This window comes from Rhizoctonia solani, chromosome 7, assembly GCF_016906535.1.
Source record: "Rhizoctonia solani chromosome 7, complete sequence".
In the NCBI taxonomy this organism is placed as follows: Eukaryota; Fungi; Basidiomycota; class Agaricomycetes; order Cantharellales; family Ceratobasidiaceae; genus Rhizoctonia; species Rhizoctonia solani.
The window spans coordinates 469,641-487,827 of record NC_057376.1 but is presented as its reverse complement, the minus strand read 5'-3'; the positions used below and the strand labels follow the sequence as shown (position 1 = coordinate 487,827).

At 46.9% G+C, this 18,187-nt stretch overlaps 8 protein-coding genes across 8 annotated transcripts; 6 read left to right on the top strand and 2 right to left on the bottom strand.

Moving 5' to 3' along the window:
* Nucleotides 1-428: 428 nt before the first annotated feature.
* Nucleotides 429-1,021, top strand: RhiXN_06321 (uncharacterized protein; the record flags this gene model as incomplete). The annotated part of the gene is made up of 4 exons (XM_043326137.1): nucleotides 429-526; nucleotides 583-634; nucleotides 713-783; nucleotides 934-1,021. 4 exons carry the CDS (start codon nucleotides 429-431, stop codon nucleotides 1,019-1,021), a joined length of 309 nt encoding a protein of 102 aa, XP_043181569.1.
* A 465-nt stretch (nucleotides 1,022-1,486) lies between these two features.
* Nucleotides 1,487-2,031, top strand: RhiXN_06320 (uncharacterized protein; the record flags this gene model as incomplete). The annotated part of the gene is made up of 3 exons (XM_043326136.1): nucleotides 1,487-1,553; nucleotides 1,618-1,808; nucleotides 1,861-2,031. The coding sequence occupies 3 exons, from the start codon at nucleotides 1,487-1,489 to the stop codon at nucleotides 2,029-2,031; spliced, it is 429 nt and encodes a 142-aa protein (XP_043181568.1).
* A 274-nt stretch (nucleotides 2,032-2,305) lies between these two features.
* RhiXN_06319 (uncharacterized protein) lies at nucleotides 2,306-3,566 on the bottom strand (the record flags this gene model as incomplete). Its single annotated transcript, XM_043326135.1, has 5 exons — nucleotides 2,306-2,499; nucleotides 2,556-2,816; nucleotides 2,875-3,199; nucleotides 3,248-3,363; nucleotides 3,416-3,566. The coding sequence occupies 5 exons, from the start codon at nucleotides 3,564-3,566 to the stop codon at nucleotides 2,306-2,308; spliced, it is 1,047 nt and encodes a 348-aa protein (XP_043181567.1).
* A 183-nt stretch (nucleotides 3,567-3,749) lies between these two features.
* On the top strand, nucleotides 3,750-5,784 carry RhiXN_06318 (regulatory subunit for Cdc7p protein kinase; the record flags this gene model as incomplete). The annotated part of the gene is made up of 7 exons (XM_043326134.1): nucleotides 3,750-4,001; nucleotides 4,085-4,129; nucleotides 4,212-4,390; nucleotides 4,445-4,518; nucleotides 4,574-5,352; nucleotides 5,411-5,626; nucleotides 5,674-5,784. The coding sequence occupies 7 exons, from the start codon at nucleotides 3,750-3,752 to the stop codon at nucleotides 5,782-5,784; spliced, it is 1,656 nt and encodes a 551-aa protein (XP_043181566.1).
* Nucleotides 5,785-6,300: 516 nt separating this feature from the next.
* On the bottom strand, nucleotides 6,301-7,556 carry RhiXN_06317 (uncharacterized protein; the record flags this gene model as incomplete). The annotated part of the gene is made up of 3 exons (XM_043326133.1): nucleotides 6,301-6,939; nucleotides 6,993-7,248; nucleotides 7,300-7,556. The coding sequence occupies 3 exons, from the start codon at nucleotides 7,554-7,556 to the stop codon at nucleotides 6,301-6,303; spliced, it is 1,152 nt and encodes a 383-aa protein (XP_043181565.1).
* Nucleotides 7,557-10,558: 3,002 nt separating this feature from the next.
* Nucleotides 10,559-12,745, top strand: RhiXN_06316 (amino acid permease; the record flags this gene model as incomplete). Its single annotated transcript, XM_043326132.1, has 8 exons — nucleotides 10,559-10,711; nucleotides 10,763-10,816; nucleotides 11,516-11,573; nucleotides 11,628-11,932; nucleotides 11,979-12,182; nucleotides 12,236-12,381; nucleotides 12,433-12,517; nucleotides 12,566-12,745. 8 exons carry the CDS (start codon nucleotides 10,559-10,561, stop codon nucleotides 12,743-12,745), a joined length of 1,185 nt encoding a protein of 394 aa, XP_043181564.1.
* A 519-nt stretch (nucleotides 12,746-13,264) lies between these two features.
* Nucleotides 13,265-15,486, top strand: RhiXN_06315 (amino acid permease; the record flags this gene model as incomplete). Its single annotated transcript, XM_043326131.1, has 8 exons — nucleotides 13,265-13,451; nucleotides 14,111-14,153; nucleotides 14,201-14,313; nucleotides 14,368-14,672; nucleotides 14,722-14,925; nucleotides 14,977-15,122; nucleotides 15,175-15,259; nucleotides 15,310-15,486. 8 exons carry the CDS (start codon nucleotides 13,265-13,267, stop codon nucleotides 15,484-15,486), a joined length of 1,260 nt encoding a protein of 419 aa, XP_043181563.1.
* A 414-nt stretch (nucleotides 15,487-15,900) lies between these two features.
* On the top strand, nucleotides 15,901-18,092 carry RhiXN_06314 (amino acid permease; the record flags this gene model as incomplete). Its single annotated transcript, XM_043326130.1, has 12 exons — nucleotides 15,901-16,047; nucleotides 16,107-16,209; nucleotides 16,268-16,341; nucleotides 16,401-16,491; nucleotides 16,550-16,645; nucleotides 16,694-16,769; nucleotides 16,818-16,930; nucleotides 16,977-17,272; nucleotides 17,333-17,536; nucleotides 17,588-17,733; nucleotides 17,789-17,873; nucleotides 17,928-18,092. 12 exons carry the CDS (start codon nucleotides 15,901-15,903, stop codon nucleotides 18,090-18,092), a joined length of 1,596 nt encoding a protein of 531 aa, XP_043181562.1.
* Between the last annotated feature and the right edge of the window lie 95 nt (nucleotides 18,093-18,187).

Sequence of the window (18,187 nt, the reverse complement as noted above, 5' to 3'; positions counted from 1 at the left end):
GGTGCGCTCCATAAGCCGACTAATTTGTCTCTGTGCGGTCATTTGCCTATTTGCCTGACGCAATATTATAACTGTACTAACCGGTCCGGTGTATCGATCGGAGCCTTGGTCACGGTGTCAGTTCTGTTGCGGTCCAACTTTTTTGGTTTCTGATCCCTTCGTCCATCCCTTTGAAAAGGGAGAGGAAGATCCAGTCCTCGATATTCATTCCCCTTTTCTCGACCGCTTCCATCACGTCTCACGGCTCCAGTCGTCCGACTTCAAGGCGCTACTGTTACCTACGAAACCACTTTTTCGTTGTATCTGGCGACTGCTTCAGGCCTCCCTAGGATCGAATAAATACCCTTGAGGATCATCTTTCTTGTGGTTCACCTCTCCTACCTGCCTACTTGTCTGCCTGTCTGCCTGCCTCTACTACCACTAGTACTATGACCCGCCCCGAGCCCGTCAAAAAGGTCTACCGTGCCAAAGCACAGCCCAAAGTTAACCACACTGGGAAACTGACATTTGTCACAGCCGCACAGAGGTGAGATCGTATCGTCAAATTTCTCCTCACCACCGTTACTCACGTAGTCGCTGTAGCCGAGCGGACAAGGAAGCTTGGCTCAGGGAACACCAAACCGGGTATAAGCGGGTGAGTTAAGACGACGGAAATACAACCGACGATTTTCTTTCCTTTGGCAAGCGCGTCGCGACTGACTTATGGATTTAGATGGAACGCACATGCGTGTACTGTAAGAATGTTTTCGGGGATAAAATCGTGCGAGTACGGCATGAGCGGCTGTAAGTCCAATGTTTCAGTGTGTTTCTTTTTGTTGGCTGTGGGTGGTTTCTGTTGGAAAACGTCCTGAAAATGACCGGTGGAAGTGGATATGGAGCGCATGTGATACGCGTACATCGAGGTACAGCTTATTGATAAGCTTGAATTTGCAGGTGCATTCGGAAACCTCGCTATGAGTCTCCCGATACGTCCATGGACTCCGAAAACAATTCACCAGAGCCTCCCGAGCGAACTGCGTAATTGCCTACTAATCATCATCGCCTACGCCACCGCCGTCACTCTCCTCCTCCATCATACCAAGATCTGCATTGCCTTGACAATGAGGACTCCTTGGAACTCCGACTATTCGTTGTCTTTTGGTTGCCTTTTGTGTACTATACATTGTATATTCGTTATATTTTTGTACACTGTAAATCTTCCTGAATCAAAAACTTAACGCTGCAATAATGCTTCACTTATTCATACTTGGTCATGTAGCATAGCACTCGCCTGCAGACGTACCGACTTGGTCTCGGGGAGCCACGAGATGGTTCGAGAAAGGATATATCACGTGTATAGCTACCCGGCGCCTAGCGACGATCTCAGGGCGGATGCTGCGCTGTGCTGCTCCACAGTTTTATCTCGGCCACCACAGTCTTTTAACCAGTTTGCTTGTTTCTAACCATCACATCACATACCTACCAGTCTCCTCTTTTCACGCACACAATGGTCAATTTTGTTGCTCGCAAAGACAACCCACCCACATATGACGTTGCTGTTGGATCCAGTACAGGTGGGGTTTCAGTCGTCCCAATTAATTGAATTAATTTATATTAATAATTGAACGGGATGTATAGGATCAACTGCTCCACCACCACCAGCGTCTCCCACCCTCAAGTCCAAGGACACCCCATATCCTCAGCCGCCTCTGCAACCACAGCCACATAATGGGATGTTCATCGCACCAGCGCTAGGCCCTGGACCTGCGGTGTACAGGTATCACAATCCCCGAACGGGCGAAGTCGTTTCGTCTCTCTTGCCCCCAGATGTGAGTGCTTCATTTAAGCATAATACTCGACCATCACTCATCGTCTGATTAGCATCCTGAGATGGTATGCCTGCAGCAAGGACACATCATCCAAACCCAGTACGGTGTCCTTGGTATACTAGCTGCCGTATTCTGGTTCCCGCTCGGAATTGCTCTCTGTCTGCTCGACAAGCGCACCAAGTGCGAGAGATGCGGTCTTGTGATAGACGACGGATGTTTCTAAGGATCATCGCCCCTTTTCATATTGGGCCTTGGTTATTTCGATTTACCTTTTAACGCTCGCACACGACTAGTCTTGTTTGTCTGATATCAGTTTTGCTTCCGTTCTGTTAATGCCTGAGGCTGCATACTCCTGCAACCCCCTTTCCTTGTAATCAATCCTTATGTACACAACAGCACGTCGCTAATACATGTATTGCTCGTCAATAAACACGCTGGATTTCTTTTCATAACTCAATTTATGATACTAATATCCAATAATACATTTGCGTCTTCGATCATTGACCGTAAATCGTCTTGGCGTTGGTACCGAACACGGCGTCGAGTCCTTCCTGATCGACGCCCAATTCTGCAACACTCTCTTTGGCGATTTGATACCAGTCACCTGCATTCGATGTCGAGGTTGAAGTTGTGGAAGGAGAGGATCCAAACACTAGACGCGAGTAACCAAATGCTTCGATGGCGGGGCCAACTGGTAAGGTTTTGTGAGTAATCATGGTCGCTAGGAGCAATATATCTGGCACGCACGGTACATCTTGGTCCTTCGTTTCCATTCCTTCTTCTCCTCACTATCCAGGTCGCGTATTGAACCTTCCGGGTCACTAGGTTTTGAACCTGGTAGCGGAGAAGTCGGAGTAGGGGTGTGCCAGTCAGGAGGAAGGTACTTGAGGTACACGTTCAGGTTGAAAGAGAGTGACGCGATACGTTCCTGGTATGCCAGGTACATCGGATGGGTGAGCAATTTGACGGTCGGGACCGCGAGGGCACCAGGGGGAGGGAGCAAATTGGCTACAAAGCAAAGGATCGATTAGTTTGTATTTGTGTATCCCGATGTCAGGAGACCCACAAAGGACAATAGGCTTGAGGTTGGGCTTGGGTTGGGAGACCGAGTCTGCCTCGCCCTTCTGTTGGTCTGGATCGCTTACAACCTTGCTGATGAGCTCTTCGAGGGCGTCCCAGCCTTGCTCGTCTTTGATGAGATCGACCTGAACGTCGATATCCACCGGGTGTTTGTCAGAGGCCCATCTCAAGGCTTCCACTAGGGCATCGGATGACTGCTTAAAGGTGAACGAGTAAGCTATAGGGACTGGTGCTGTCAATTCAGGAGGGGGCCCGAGAGCGGGTATGGGATAGAGAGTGCGATGATTCCCGACTCGGCGGGGATGGTTATACTGCGAGTTGTACGATAAATGCGTGGTATACAAGGGTTACATGGCAACCGACCTTCCAAGGACATCCTTTGAGGCCGCGTTTGCAGGCAGGGCGAGCACAACCGACTTGATCTTGGGGCCGTAGACTCCTCCTGCCTCGGTCTTCCACTTGAGCAACGCGCCCGCTGGAGATGATAATATGCATTTAGTATATTGATTGAGTGGACAAATGCTTACGCGAGGCGAGTTCGACGTGCGCATCATGCACTTCGGTCGGGTTCTGGGCGGACGGCGAAGGGGGAAGTCCGCCGGTAGGAGCGCCGGCCCCAACAGCAGCGCTGAAAAGAGCTGGAGACAGTTTCGGGGGACGGCGAGTGGACTTGCTCATGGTTGTGGTGAAGATAGATCTGGTGCTAGGTAGGATGATTGGGATAAGCGCCTACACGTGATTGATGCGCACGTGACTGAGTTTTAGAGTCACGTGTTGTTGTGGACTTGGGCTCACATTACCGGCGCAGAGCCTTTGAAGGTCGATGAGAGATCTTTGAGGATGAGTGTAGCCACACCGCGGATGCCTCTCTCAAGCCGAGCTGCTTCTGCTCGCTGGACCACCGGGAGTGCTGCTCCCCGTACGACTGACATGTTGCCTGCATCGACGATCACTGCTGTTGCGACCGCTCCTCCCCGCGTCCCCAATCACAAGCGCGCTCGCTCTCCAGATCCAGACCGTGAAGAGACGATGCCCACAAGCGCTCTCGTGGCAGTGCTGCGGCGCCTGGTGACGACAAAACCGCCGACCCCCGGACCCGTGAACGGCTGGAGCGTCAGCAACAGAGGGAACACTACAGGAATAGCTACCTAAAGGCTTTCCCTGGATTTGTCTTTTACTTTGACGATGTCGACCAGGCCACCAAGCACCGCCAGTCTCAGATATGTAAGGCTCTGGGTGCTGTGAGTATCTTTGTTACCAACTTTTTGCCCGCCCTCTATTTGTTTGCCAATCAAATGCTCAATATGATTTCTTCGCTGCTAGCGCATCGAGCCGTTTTTCTCCCGCAATGCCACTCATGTCATTACGAGCTGCCCTCGCCCTCGCATAGATGCCTTAATGGCGGAAGCCGCTTCTAATAAAGAAAATAACCCCAAGAAGAACCAGGATGTATCTCGGAGCCCCGCCAAGACCTCTGTTCCGTCTACTTCTCGTCCTAAACCGTAAGTTCATTTCGTTTGTTTTTATCCGATCATATTCACTTTTGTGGAATATAGTTCCGATGCCCCAGAGACCAGTGCGCTTCTGGCCAAAGCGATCGCATATGGTATCAAGATATGGGAAACTACCAGTACGTATTTAGCCACCGCCGCTCCAATCTCAGGTCCTTATCATTACTATTCCAGAATTAACCAATATTCTCGAATCCATCACCCATCAGAGTCGAGCATCTCGTTCCGCCACCCCCTCCGCCCAGCCGACACTCGAGCATCTCCTCGCAACCGAACGCATTCATGGCACCCACGAACGTGACCCTACAGCGCGCCGCCCAGACTACACATACTTCCCTCGTAACTCTTACGTCCTACTGGTTGAGGATTTGACTGGGGTTCATGCGACTGTTGCCACCCGTGACTTTGGCCCCAAACCCGTGGGTGGAGCAAAACCAGGCTGGCCGGTCTGCTACGCTCATCCGGATGCCCGAGGTCCATTTGAACCACCTAAACCAGATAGGAAAGAGCGCGGACGTGAACGAGAGCGAGATCCTACGGTGGTCAGCCGACTTCGCCGTACGGCATCGATGTCACAACTGAGAGGCAAACGACTTGTTGCAATGGGAGATGAACTGGAGCAAGAGCAAGAGATCGAAGAGGATCCGGATGCCGACCAACCGGGCTACATCGCCGCGTCAGGCAATAGTGTGGCTATTACGTCCAACGTAGCGAGCACTACCTCCACAGCGGTCACTGGTCCTACGCTACCTCGCGTCCGGTCAACGTTACGATTCCAAGCTCTGGCCAAAGGTGCAAGTGCCGGAGCTGGAACGAACGCGATGCCTCCACCTCGGACCATTAGAAAAGCTAAGAGTACGAATACGCTGGCGGTGCGATTGCCGCCCCGAGAAGAGAGAAAGAAACCTGGATACTGTGAAAATTGCCGTGCGAGATTTGAGGATTTCGATCAGGTGAGCCAGAATAGATAGATACGTGCCAATCAGGCAGGTGCATTAACAAACTGAACAGCACATAAACGGAACTAAGCATCGCCGGTTTGCGACCAAAGACAGCAACTTCCGCGAGTTGGATCAGCTTTTAGATCGCATACAACGTCGGCCCATCGAACAGGCTGAGCAATACGACGAGGATGACGATTCATACCATTATGGCGGACTGGAGGATGATGTCGGTGATTCTTCGGAAGACTATGGCGAACTATTGGCGCCATCCCTTGGGGAATTCGTGAGTAGTACAATTTGTATCGAAGATAGATGCTAAATGACCGGCAGGATTTTATGGACCGTCGTGTAATGACCAATGGCAAGGCTGGACTTGATAGCGACGTTATAGTTGTTGAACCAGGCGACACGCAAGAAGAAGACCAGGACGCTGGGATATAGACATTCATCCCTTTCTGCACTATGACATGACTCCCGCTTCATTTGTCCCGTCGACTTCAATAATTCTACCATCGCATTATTTTACATTTTTATCTTTTGCTGGTCACCCTGTTTTCTCTGTAGGCTTTCCACTCCATATCTCTTGCAACTTCTGTTTCTGTGCGACCCACCGAACTCTCAATATAACCTAACTTGTGTATGATAGTCATCGCAGATTTATTTAAGTGTTTTCTTTTGGGATTCGAGATGTTTATTGAAACGAAGATGCATATAAAATGTGGGATGACAAATCTCCCTTGGTTAGGGTGGCTACAATGTGGCTACAAAAAAGTGAAAGTGAAAAACACGTATTGATTGTACAGTTAGAATAAGAATTAGATAGCATACGAGTACTTCCCTGAAACTCCAAAATTACAAAGCATATTGTTTTATCCACAAACATCCAGTGAAGCATAGTCAGAGGAGTGTTGTCCTGAGTGGTTACTATAATAGGGAAACGTTAACTTCTGTTTCCAACTAGTCCCTATCTCTACGCCGGATGCTTAATGGCGCTACAGGGGGGAGATCCCCTGTCTTGTGGTCCGAAGGCGATTGATTGCGAGTAGGATTCATATACCTATCCAGCACCGCTGATTGACGCTGAACATATGGAGGTGGTGGAATAGAGCCCCGAGGATCTACAAATGACGATCGCGGAGTCGGACCAAAGACGTAAGCGAATGCGTCTTGAGAATCGTGAGGTGGGGGTATATTCAGTACCGGAGCCGGGAACTGTGGTGGGATGGGCAGCCGTCTAACTGGGGGCGGCGTCAAGCGCTGCTCTGGTTCTGGTTCTGGTTCTAGTTCCGGCTCGGAGGTGGGTATATGTTGTAGCTGTGATTGTTCAGGTTCGCGCAAATGTGTCAGTGGGCGCTCTGTGACTCCGAGCAAGTCAAGAAGAAGCTGCCCGTCTTCGTCGTCTTCGGTTACGTTATGAGCCCGAGTGTTGGGGTGTTGAAGGAACATGCTTTGAACTGAGCGTAGTGGTAGTGGATGAAGGGTGCGTTGAGTTCGGGTTATGGGGTGAGTGGGTGATGGTGGTGTATACGTAGGGGTGAGTGGACTCTGGGATCGAGGTTTTCTCAGTTTACTAGGACCTGCTTCATTTTGAGCGCCCTGCACCGAGTATCAAAGTGAGCGATAAAATTCCGGAAAATAGAAGTACCTACTCGATCCACTGGAGGGGGTGGCGCAACGTCAATGATAGGTAGTTCCGCCTCTTGGTATATGATAGGCGACTTGTTGGAGGCCGTGCTAGTGGAAGACCTTCCGGACAAAATGCCTTGTAAAGACATATTCCGTCCTCTAATGAAAGGCTGCTTATACCACTTTGGTTTCGTCGATCCTCCTGGGCTTGTCTCCCCATCGGGACTGTACATGCTACTAGTAGCAAACTCATCAGCGTTGCTTCTGCCTCTCGCCGCGCTTTTTTCGTATCGAGTTGTGGGTACTATGCCACGCCCCACCCGAACGTACGTGACCCCTTGTGCATTAGGCGCACGTGAACTGGAGGGCCCAAGAGGACTAGTTTGGAGAGAGCCATGTCCGATGCTGGATGGCGCCTCAACGTGAGTGAAAGTCTCGTTGCTGGTCATGTGGTGATGGCGGAGAATGGAAGGAACAAGGGAGGTAAATTCAATGGTACATCTATATTTCATGTCATAGTATGGGCGTTTATCGCTGCTCTTATCTTTGGAAGCCTCGAGGTGCCTGGGCGATGCAAGGATTGACATTTCAGGAAGTGTATGGGGTTTGATTATGTTGTGTTGATCGGCGTCATTTGGCTGCCCTTTGTGTGTGCATGCGCGACACCTTTATGTAACTGGAAGTCTGTTCAACACAAAATGACCTACAAAATCAATCATATGCTTATTTTGGAGGTGATGAAAAGATTAAGCCTTCACTTCTCAGTATCCTCAAGCCATAGGTTCCTACCTATGGTCAAAGGCAGCGTGTATTTCATATATAGGATAAGATGTTGTGTCCTACACACATGCCTTATCGAGGCGTATACCTGGGCAGAAAACATACAAATGAAGTGTTTGGAGGGAAGGAAGAATTTTGCCTCGCCCTATAGAACCAAGTTGTATATTGCTAGTGAGGGTGGAAACCAGAGCTATAATGAGTTCTGGAGCTCTGCATATCACCGCATATGGATGCTCCCTGAACTCGATAAATTGAACAACGCTGCTGCATATCATGATCATGATCATGAAAGAACACCTTTCGCCACCGGTTCCTTGCTACCAATGCCAGCTATTGTATCTTATTCATAAATGCCGATCATCTTTGAGTCTTCATAATAGCTAGATATAGTATATATATCCTGGGATTCAATGTCCGGTTGTATTCTACCAGTTCAAAAATAGTGAACGAATCACCCGATAGGATGATGCCATCGGAATGCATTGCGGAGTTTACTACTTGCCAAAATCTGGTATATTACAATACCGACTCCCAGTCAATCACGCGGCAGCCCAAGGTAGAGCAAATGTTATGTTAAGTACTTGGTTTTGCCCCATGTTATTAGGCGTTGCAGCACTACTTAGATGGAACTAAGGTGACCCACAGTGCAGGTTGATACGACTCAAGTGATTGAGATATATTGGTTTCTATGCTATTATTTTCGTAGCAGCGCATATGGTGTAAACGAGACTCAGAATATCAACTATCTGACTTGTCCAGAACTATCTAAAAATGACACTTGGGGCCCAGATGAATACAGTGATCGCCTGTACGCATGCTGGCATCACATGAAGAAATTTGTATTCTAATACCCACCACGAGACCTGTACATCTGATATGACAAGGTCCGTGCATGAGGCTCGATTCATTCGAACACCGGATGCCCTGATTTTCACAGCCAAGAAAATGAGCTCTGTCGTCTTGGCTAGTGTCTGAGCGCCAGTGAAACCGTCTTAAATGCGGTAAGTTCGTTTGGATGGAGGAGCAGTGTCGTTTTCAACGGCTACCTCTTGCACTTTTTTGAGTTTTTGGAATGATGCCTCTCGAGTCACAGTACTCCGGTATGTTCTTACGGTGATATTATGTCTGTTTACGAGTAATGCCACAGCATTGCCGAGCGATGTCAAGGCCAGTGCGACTGGGCTGGGACTATCTATTCCGAATGCCTTCATGAGACAAAATCTTGATTGCAGCGTGGTGTGTGACAGTCTAATTTGCTGTCCAACTGGGTAGCACTTATACTATCTATCGTCTTTGCTTATTTATACTAATTGAAATCCTTTCCTAGAAACACGTGTATAATGTTTGTAACTGGTGGTTATGGGTGTTGCCCAGTTGGTCAGATGTGCTATCCTTATCCGAGTGGACAATGTGCCGATCCGGGTTTTGTCAATTGTCCAAGCCTAAACTTTTGCTGTCGTACGTTGAAATATCAAAATCCAATCCAAAAATATCTAACCTCTCTATCCTTTGCTAGCTCTGGGGGCTCTATGTACTATCGCAGGCTGTATGACTGCTGTCTAGATATGGCCGCATATAAAGCTGTAGACTACAAACGATTGTTGATCATCTATTATGATTTCTGGGAAAGGTTGGCGCGTGGGATTACACACATATGTATACTGCGACCAATGGACCACGACGCGATTCAAGCAAAACAATGGATAAAGGAATGAGCAAGTAAGGAAACAAGGAGAAAACCTAGGCCTCCATGAGTTTAATTAGTACTTGGGTCATGCATACCAGGGAGCTATCTCGTATTATACATATATGCAGCTCCAGCCTTTCACTTTGGTCTCGGTTATGATAGTTTGTTTAGTACATTTTGATTAAGGATTATGATTAGGCCAGTGATTGTGCATTCAGGTTTTGATCATACTGGTCCCGTGAATCTCGATGTTTGACCGTATGTTCGTGTCCGAGTAACAATTTGTATCCTTCGGAGTTTTGTTCAAGACCTAGACATCAATAAACCTCTCATATGCAATACAAGGTTCTTCAGGAGAGGAGTATCATACCTCACATATAACTACCTCATGGTTTTGACTCCTTGCGATGATGATGTTTCCCGGCACTGCATTGTTATGGAGGGTTGTAGCAGCATTCATGTCTTTATTTACAGAGCATGTCGAGTCCCTGCCGAAGGGGTGATAACAACCATTGAGTTCTATCGAGTGCTCCTGTGCTGGAAATTTCAAGAGAGGCCACTTTTTGTGGTCACAGGTGTCCAAATGGTCTTGGTTGCCCAATTGGATGGGTCGTGCTCCAATCATCTATAATCACTAACTGTAGCGGACTTTTTCTAAGGCACCCTATAAACATACCGAAGACTTATGGGTATGCTGTAGGTCCGGTACCCCATCCATGACCCCTAATATTAATGAAAGTGTTCTGCCAGATAATTTGCTCACTAGCAATGGCTTATTCACCCTCTGAAGGCGTATGTGTGTTCTGTACTGTAGTAAGTTCAATAGAATTGAGAATGATAGAAATATGCCTCGACCAGTAAACCCGGTTGATGCGCATCTAGCTTGTATGAGTGGTGCGTTACAGTCCCAACACGTCACCTGACTGGCTGGTACTCAATGATCTTCCTCTGCTAAATCGGGAAATACTGTTCAACCACCGTATATGGGGTTTTTCGTGGTTCAGAGACCTAAGTTTGCTGATAGAGGCTAGTCTTTTCGAGACTTTGATATACCAGATCCACCGCAAACTCCGTAGTTGCTTCGACTAGCATCTGACTCTACCTGGTATCCTATCTGTAAACATGCAGCCTCTAGTCAATCCTGATGATCCGGTTTTGTACGAAAGCGAAGATACAGGACAGGAGCTAACAGCGTTAGTCCCGATTGAAGAGACAAGTCCGCTGGGCTACAATGTCAATTTTTTCAACGCAACGTTGATGAACACATCGGCGATGGTAAGCATATTTTATTGACACTCCCTGTTAACTTAAACTATGTCTCTATAGATAGGAATGGGTATATTCTCCACTCCTAGCTTTATACTGAAGTCGGTCGGCTCGGTAGGACTGCTAATATCATTGTACCTCTTGGTGCCACTCATTACGTTAGGTATGTGCTGGCGGCTCTTGGTCGACTTGCATTGCAATGACACATTTTACGTAGCCGGGTTAATGGTTTATATTGAATTGACTCAATGTGTGGTCATAAAAGGTCGGGGGCGGAAGTGGTATATCTGGTAAGATCAACGACCTGTTTGTCATACTTTAAACAGAGATAGAGCCATGAGCTTTCCTAGGAAGAAGCATATCCAAAACCAAGATTCCTACTCCCCACTGCCTTCGCGCTCGTAACTGCTTTGCTGAGTCATGCTGGAGTGAGCTCTACCGGTGAGTTGTAGTGAAGTCGAATGAGTTCAAATTACGATAGCAACGATAGTCTTTGCTAAACATGTTCTGCATGGTTATGATATCGAGGCACACCTTTCCGGCAGCGTTGATTGCAATAGCCATGTCGACTGTGGCTATATGGGGTAAGGTCTTCTACAATTCCATTCGATTAAGAAACTACACTAACTGCATATAAGTGTGTTTGTTTTCTAATAAATGGGCATTGCGAGTGAATGGAATCGCGGCGTTCTTCAAAATGGATGCCTCGTTTTGTAAGCTATCAAGGAAAGTGATCAATTACTGGCTAACCAGCTGGTAGGATATCTGTGACCGGTCTGGCATGTCTATTTGGGTGGACACGGTGCCTAATAGCGGCAACCTCGACGCCCTTTTGATGGATCATTGTACGAAGCCAACCCTTTTGCTACGTGTAAGTGATTTTATCATATGGTAACCTATTGTCTACTGACTTGACAACTCCTAGCTATCGTCAAAGTACTTTATAATTTTGTGGGTTGGAATTCGATTCTCGGCCTTATGGCCGAAGTCAAGGGCCGCCATCCGGTCCACACTATCCAAAAGGCTGGGATCACTTCGGTTCTAATTACTGCCTTTCTATTTATCACCACACTACTCTCGTTTTCCATTGTTCTCACAAAAGAAGAGTTGATGAACGCTGACGAGGTGCTTGGTGCAATATTCTTGAGGAAGGTTTATGGTGATACTGTGGCTACCAAACTATTCCCTATTTTTATTGGGATTAGTACTTTCGGAGGGATAGTATCAGTGGTGCGTGCCTCTATTGACACTTCTTTACAAAGCCAACAGCATCTAGACATTGTATTATGGAAGAATGCTACGAGAGGCAGGAAGGCAAGGAATGCTCCCGTTTGCTACATTCTGGAGTCGAATTGGACGATTTAAAACGCCATATGGACCCGTGCTCCTTAAATGGGCGTTAGCAGTTTTTTTGATTATTGTTACCCCTGCCCATGACACCGTTGTGTTCTTGATCGATCTTGCCTCTTATCCTGCTCTGGTTAGTTATCTTCCTCAAGTAGCTCAAGCCAATATTTAAGTGTGTATCCGAAGGTTTTTTCCCTACTTGTAGGATGTGGCGTTTGGATATTGCGGCATCGAAGGGAACGATTGGGGTTACCGGAACACGCATACAAGGCGCCGGATTTTGTGGTAGCTGTGTACGTCTTACAAAGCATTGCATTGCTAATTATGCCTTGGTATGTCGTTCGATTATTGTTCAATGGGTTGATACTGAGAGTGTCATTCAGGATTCCACCAAAGGGTGGTTCTAAGGGTGGCGACGTAGGTTTCTTCTATGCGACCTACTGTGTTGTTGCGCTCCTGCTTCTATTAGTGGGTATTGTTTTCCTTGACTACGAATAAGTTAATGACTCCGCCTAGTTATGTGGGTTCTATTACTGGGTACGGTTCTGTGCTTTGCCCCAATGGCTTGGATACGACCTTGTTGAAGAGACAATTTCACTTCCGGGAGGCGTCAAGGTTATGGTGCTGAAGAAAGTGTATAAGGAGAGTACTGAAAGTCAAGAAGAGCCACTGCTCCGAGGAGAGCGGGATGATTGAGGTATAGCATTGGCAACGTAGGGAATTAACTCATGCATATAATGATGAAAATGATGTTAAACCCCAAAATTAGTGGAGTAAGTTACAGAACGATACGGCAGGTGTATACCGGCACGTCCTTGCCTGTCCTTCTTGGCTCGTTTTATGGTCTTTGGCGCCACCGGTTGCCGATTCAATCATAAGTTGTTGCTATGGCTAACACGAAAATACCCACAACATCCGGGAATAACTCAGTGAAAATGACAAAGCTTTCTATAAAATTAAAATAAAAGTAATAAAATGAAATGAAATAAACCCATATGTGACCACGATTTTCATGTAGCAAATCTTGGCTGCTCTGTAGAGACCCAGAGTGACTGTAAACGTTTCAGCTTTCCGATCCTCGTACCACGTGATCAATCAGAACTACTTCGTGATATTCTCCATCCCAAATTAAGAGTTGACTGCCCGACCACTACATGCGGGGCTTCCTCCGCGACAATTACAGGAACTAGCTTCTTTGGGCGCTTCAACTAGACCATGCAACCATTAACGGAATCTGTAGTCGATAATTCAGCCTTTTGCGATGGCGAGGAAGAGGCTGGGCAGGCGCTGACTGCACTGGCACCTATTGAGGAGACAAGCCCGCTCGGATACAATTTCGGTTTCGCCAATGCAACGTTGATGAACATCTCTGCGATGGCAAGCAAAGATTTGCAAGCTATTAGTATTGATTTATAGCTTGTGTCACTTCACAGATAGGGATGGGTGTATTCTCGACTCCTAGCTTCATTTTGAGGTCGGTGGGATCAGTAGGGTTGCTTATCGTATTATATTTATTGGTCCCATTTATCACTTTAGGTATGTGCTGGCAATCTCGAGCAAATCACACTTTGCACTGACACAATATTTACGTAGCTGGACTAATGGTATATATCGAACTGGCTTCAATGTGTGGACACAAAAGATCTGGGGCGGAAGTTGTATATCTGGTAAGATCAAGATCTTGATTGCTATGTTTGAAGCACAAACTAAACCTACAGTTCACGGAATTATTCAGGAAGAGGCATACCCAAGGCCGAGATTTTTGCTTTCTACTAGTTATGCGCTTGTGACTGGGTTTTTGAGCCACTCCGGAATAATTTCTACTGGCAAGTTGAATCCACTATCAGGTGCATCTAATACAAATGACAAACTTAGTCTTTGCCAAGCATGTCTTACATGGGTATAACATTGAAGACACACCGTTCAGGCAACGCTCGATTGCAATAGCTATGTCAACTATTGCTATTTGGGGTGAGGGTTCACGTCACGTTCAGCTTGTAGGCGACTAAAAGAGTGTTTATATACAAGTGTGTTTATTCTCTAATAAATGGGCATTAAGAGTGAATGGAGTTGCGGCGTTCTTCCAAATGGGGTGCTTGCTTTTGTAAGTGATTGAGCGGAACTAGAGTGCTTGGTTTGATACGTTCATAGGGTATCCGCGACAGGTTTAGCCTGTCTATTAGGCTGGACAACAGTTCCTAATAGCGGCAGCCTTCGACGTCCTTTTGAAGGGTCTCGGTACGAGGCAAACCCCTTTGCTACGTGTGAGCAGCTTCAATGCATTTTGTTCATTCTTAAGCCAATCAAGTTACTTCTAGCTGTGGTAAAGGTCCTTTACAGCTTTCTAGGGTGGAACTCGGTCATAGGACTCATGGCTGAAGTCAAGGGTCGCCGCCCTGTTCGCACTATCCGAAGGGCCGGTATCACATCGGTGCTGATCGCAACTTTTTTATTCATTGCCACCATCCTATCATTTTCTATCATTCTCACAAAAGAGGAAATGAAAAACGCTGACGAAGTGCTGGGCGTGATATTCTTGAGAAAGGTTTATGGGGATACCGTGGCCACTAAATTATTTCCTATTCTCGTTGGGATCAATGCATTTGGAGGAATTGTAGCAGGGGTGAATACAGTATTTTCCATCACCAGTTCGCATGACTTACGGAGCCTAGACACTACAGTATGGAAGAATGCTCCGAGAAGCAGGAAGACAAGGAACTATACCATTTGCCGCATTTTGGAGCCGAGTCGGAAGATTCAAGACACCGTACGGACCTGCGTTGTTGAAATGGGCCATGGCTATTCTTCTGATAGTCCTTGCCCCTGCACAAGATGCGGTTGTATTTTTGATCGATCTCACTTCTTATCCCGCTCTGGTTCGTAATCTATTTTGATCCCATCTAGAAGCCTTAAAATTGTTGTTTTAGGTCTTCTCCTTGTTGATAGGATGCGGTGTCTGGATATTAAGGCGTCGTAGAGAAAGACTTGGATTACCAGAGCACGCATACAAGGCCCCCAATATCGCTGTAGTTGTGTATGTTGTACAGAGCATTGCATTAATTATTATGCCATGGTATGTCGCCGCGTATTTAGCTCTCCTACCTGGTATTTAGCTGTTTATCTAGGATCCCGCCAAAGGGTGGATCCAAGGGTGGCGACGTGGGTTTCTTTTATGCAGCTTACTGCATTTTTGCCATTATAATTTTACTGGTGGGCAATTTTGTAACTTTACTTCTTGCGTGCAACTGAGATTCGCTTAGCTGTCTGGATTCTACTACTGGGTGCGACTTTGTGCACTACCCCAGTGGTTCGGCTACGAACTTGTAGAGGAAACAGTTCCTCTTCCGGGAGGCGTCAAGATTACTGCACTCAAAAAGGTATACAAGTATATGGATGATCAACAGGAGCCTTTGCTGGGAGGGCGAACAGAGACTTAATATAGCAGTAGAGGCTGGAGTCATGACACGTATATTAAGAATGACCAACTGAAATCCAAGAATCAGTATTAGTGGTTGAAGGCCAATATGGAGTCACAAGAGTATTTTACGTTGCACACATTAGCGCATTTTTTGAGACCTGATTTGTCCGACCTTGATATGCGGCACAGCACCTGAGCCACCCTCCATAGGTCTACTTCGGAACTTAGCTACAAACAAGTGCAAGCAACCTGAAGAGATGTAGTAAATCATGGGTAATTAGAACACTACCACTCTCCACGGCACTTCGGACAGCCAAACTCTACCGTTCGGGATCTAATTGCGTAATATAATTGTTTCTCTTCTCAAATATTGGCTTCTCAGAACCAGCCACTCTTTCTTGTATCCATCTTGGTCCGAGGCTCGATACAAATCATGGCTCTTGTAGACCATACACAGAACACTAATCATAATGGAGAGGAAGGGCAAGATGAAACATCGCTTGCACCAATAGAGCAAACAAGTCCTTTGGGTTATAACGTTGGATTCCTCAACGCTACGCTCGTCAACACCTCGGCCATGGTTCGCTACTTTTTTTTCTGAATTTTCTTGGCTATAGGCCGATTTTAATGTCTTTTCAGATTGGTATGGGGATATTTTCTACCCCGAGTTACGTTTTGAAATCTGTTGGGTCTGTGGGTGCACTGGTGACACTTTATCTCGTGGCTCCGATCGTTACTTGGGGTACACCATACATAGTTTCTACCTCATCTAACGTCGACTAATATGATTGATCTCTAAGCTGGACTAATGGTATACATTGAACTTGCTTCTATGTGTGGCCACAAGAGGTCGGGAGCGGAGGTTGTGTACCTGGTACGAACGAGCAACCATGGGCAATTTGATTATCTTTTGACTATCATGAACAACCATAGGAGCAAGCTTATCCCAAACCCAAGTACCTCGTTTCAACAGTCTTTGCGATGACGACTGCCCTGTTAAGTTACACAGGCGTTAGTGCGACTGGTATGCATTTCGGAGCTCACGTCATACAGTTGATTAATCTAGGACTTTGTGTCATTAGTTTTTGCTAGACATATCCTCCACGGCTTTGATATCGAAGATACCCCCTTCAAGCAAAAGTCCATTGCTCTAGCTATGTTGACTAGTGCCGTTGCAAGTATGGTGTCTTGCATCTAACGCGAACAGAGCCTAACGTTCTGTTTAGCTTGTTTGTTTTCAAACAAGTGGGCGTTGAGGATCAACAGTTTTTCCACGGCATTCAAAGTTGGGAGCCTGATATTGTAAGCACTGTTGATCGTCTTCCCTAAGTGGTCTCACAATTTCAAAAGGATATCATTTACTGGGATGGCCTGTCTGCTCGGCTGGACATCAGTCCCTTATACGGGTAACCTAAACCACCCCTTCGAGGGAACAAAGATCGAAGGGAATCCGCTTGCTACATGTAAGAAATTTTATCTAGATCTTATGCTGGACTGACATGATTTAAGCCTTCGCCAAGGTCAACTTTAGTTTCGTAGGGTGGAACACCATTCTGGGCCTTATGGCCGAAGTCAAAGGTCGTGACCCTATTCGCACAGTCCGTAGAGCAGGTCTAGCCTCTATTGTTATTTCGTCTTTGCTCTTTCTCGCTACAATCCTTTCGTTTGCGATCGTGCTCACCAAAGAAGAGATCACCAATGCCAATGAAGTCCTGGGTGCGTTGTTTTTCAGAAAGGTCTACGGAGATACAGCGGCGACCAAGCTGTTTCCTATCTTTATCGGCCTCAATTCATTTGGGGGCATAGTAGCCATGGCAAGTTTTATGCCTTTCTTCCCTTGTAGAAACTAAGCTATTAGGGACTAGACCTTGTATTATGCGCGAATGCTGAGAGAGGCAGGGAGACAGGGCGTCTTGCCATTTGCTACGTTCTGGAGTCGTGTTGGGAGGTTCAAGACGCCCTACGGCCCCCTTTTATTGAAATGGGCTTTGTCGGTGTTTTTAGTCGTTGCTACCCCAGCGGGCGACACTTTTGCATTCCTGGTCGATCTCTCTGGGTACCCGGGTCTGGTAAGGCTAAATACAATCAGTAAACCATCTTGTAGCTTACCATCGTGTTAGGTTTTCGCATTGGCGACATCGTGCGGCGTTTGGGTTTTGAGAGATCGGAGAGCCAAGATGGGGCTCCCCAAACATGCATATAAAGCTCCGAATATTGTGGTTCTGGCCTACGTGGTAAAGAGCATTGCTTTGATTATTATGCCTTGGTGAGTTTCTGGGTATCATTTATCCTGCGGATTCCTAAATGTTATCTTGTCGCAGGATACCACCCAAGGGGGGATCCCATGGAGGTGACGTCGACTTTTTCTATGCGACGTACTGTATCGTTGCGCTTGCGGTCATGATGGTTAGTGTTGTCTTGCCTTTATTTTGGCCAGATAATGTCTGACACCTGGAGAAGCTATGTGTGGTTTACTACTGGGTTTGGTTTAGAGCGCTTCCAGAATGGTATGGATACGAAATTATAGAGGAGACTGTGAGGCTTCCAGGGGGTGTCAAAGCCGCGGTGCTGAGGAAGCATTACAAGGGCGAACAGGAACCGCTACTTCGAGCTGAGGAGGCATAAGGGGGTATCTGCGCCAGTAGAAGCAATAGAGAGTGGATAGTTTTGTTCGATATTTGATGAGAGTGCTTGGTAGTATGCTGTAAGACGGTGTTCAA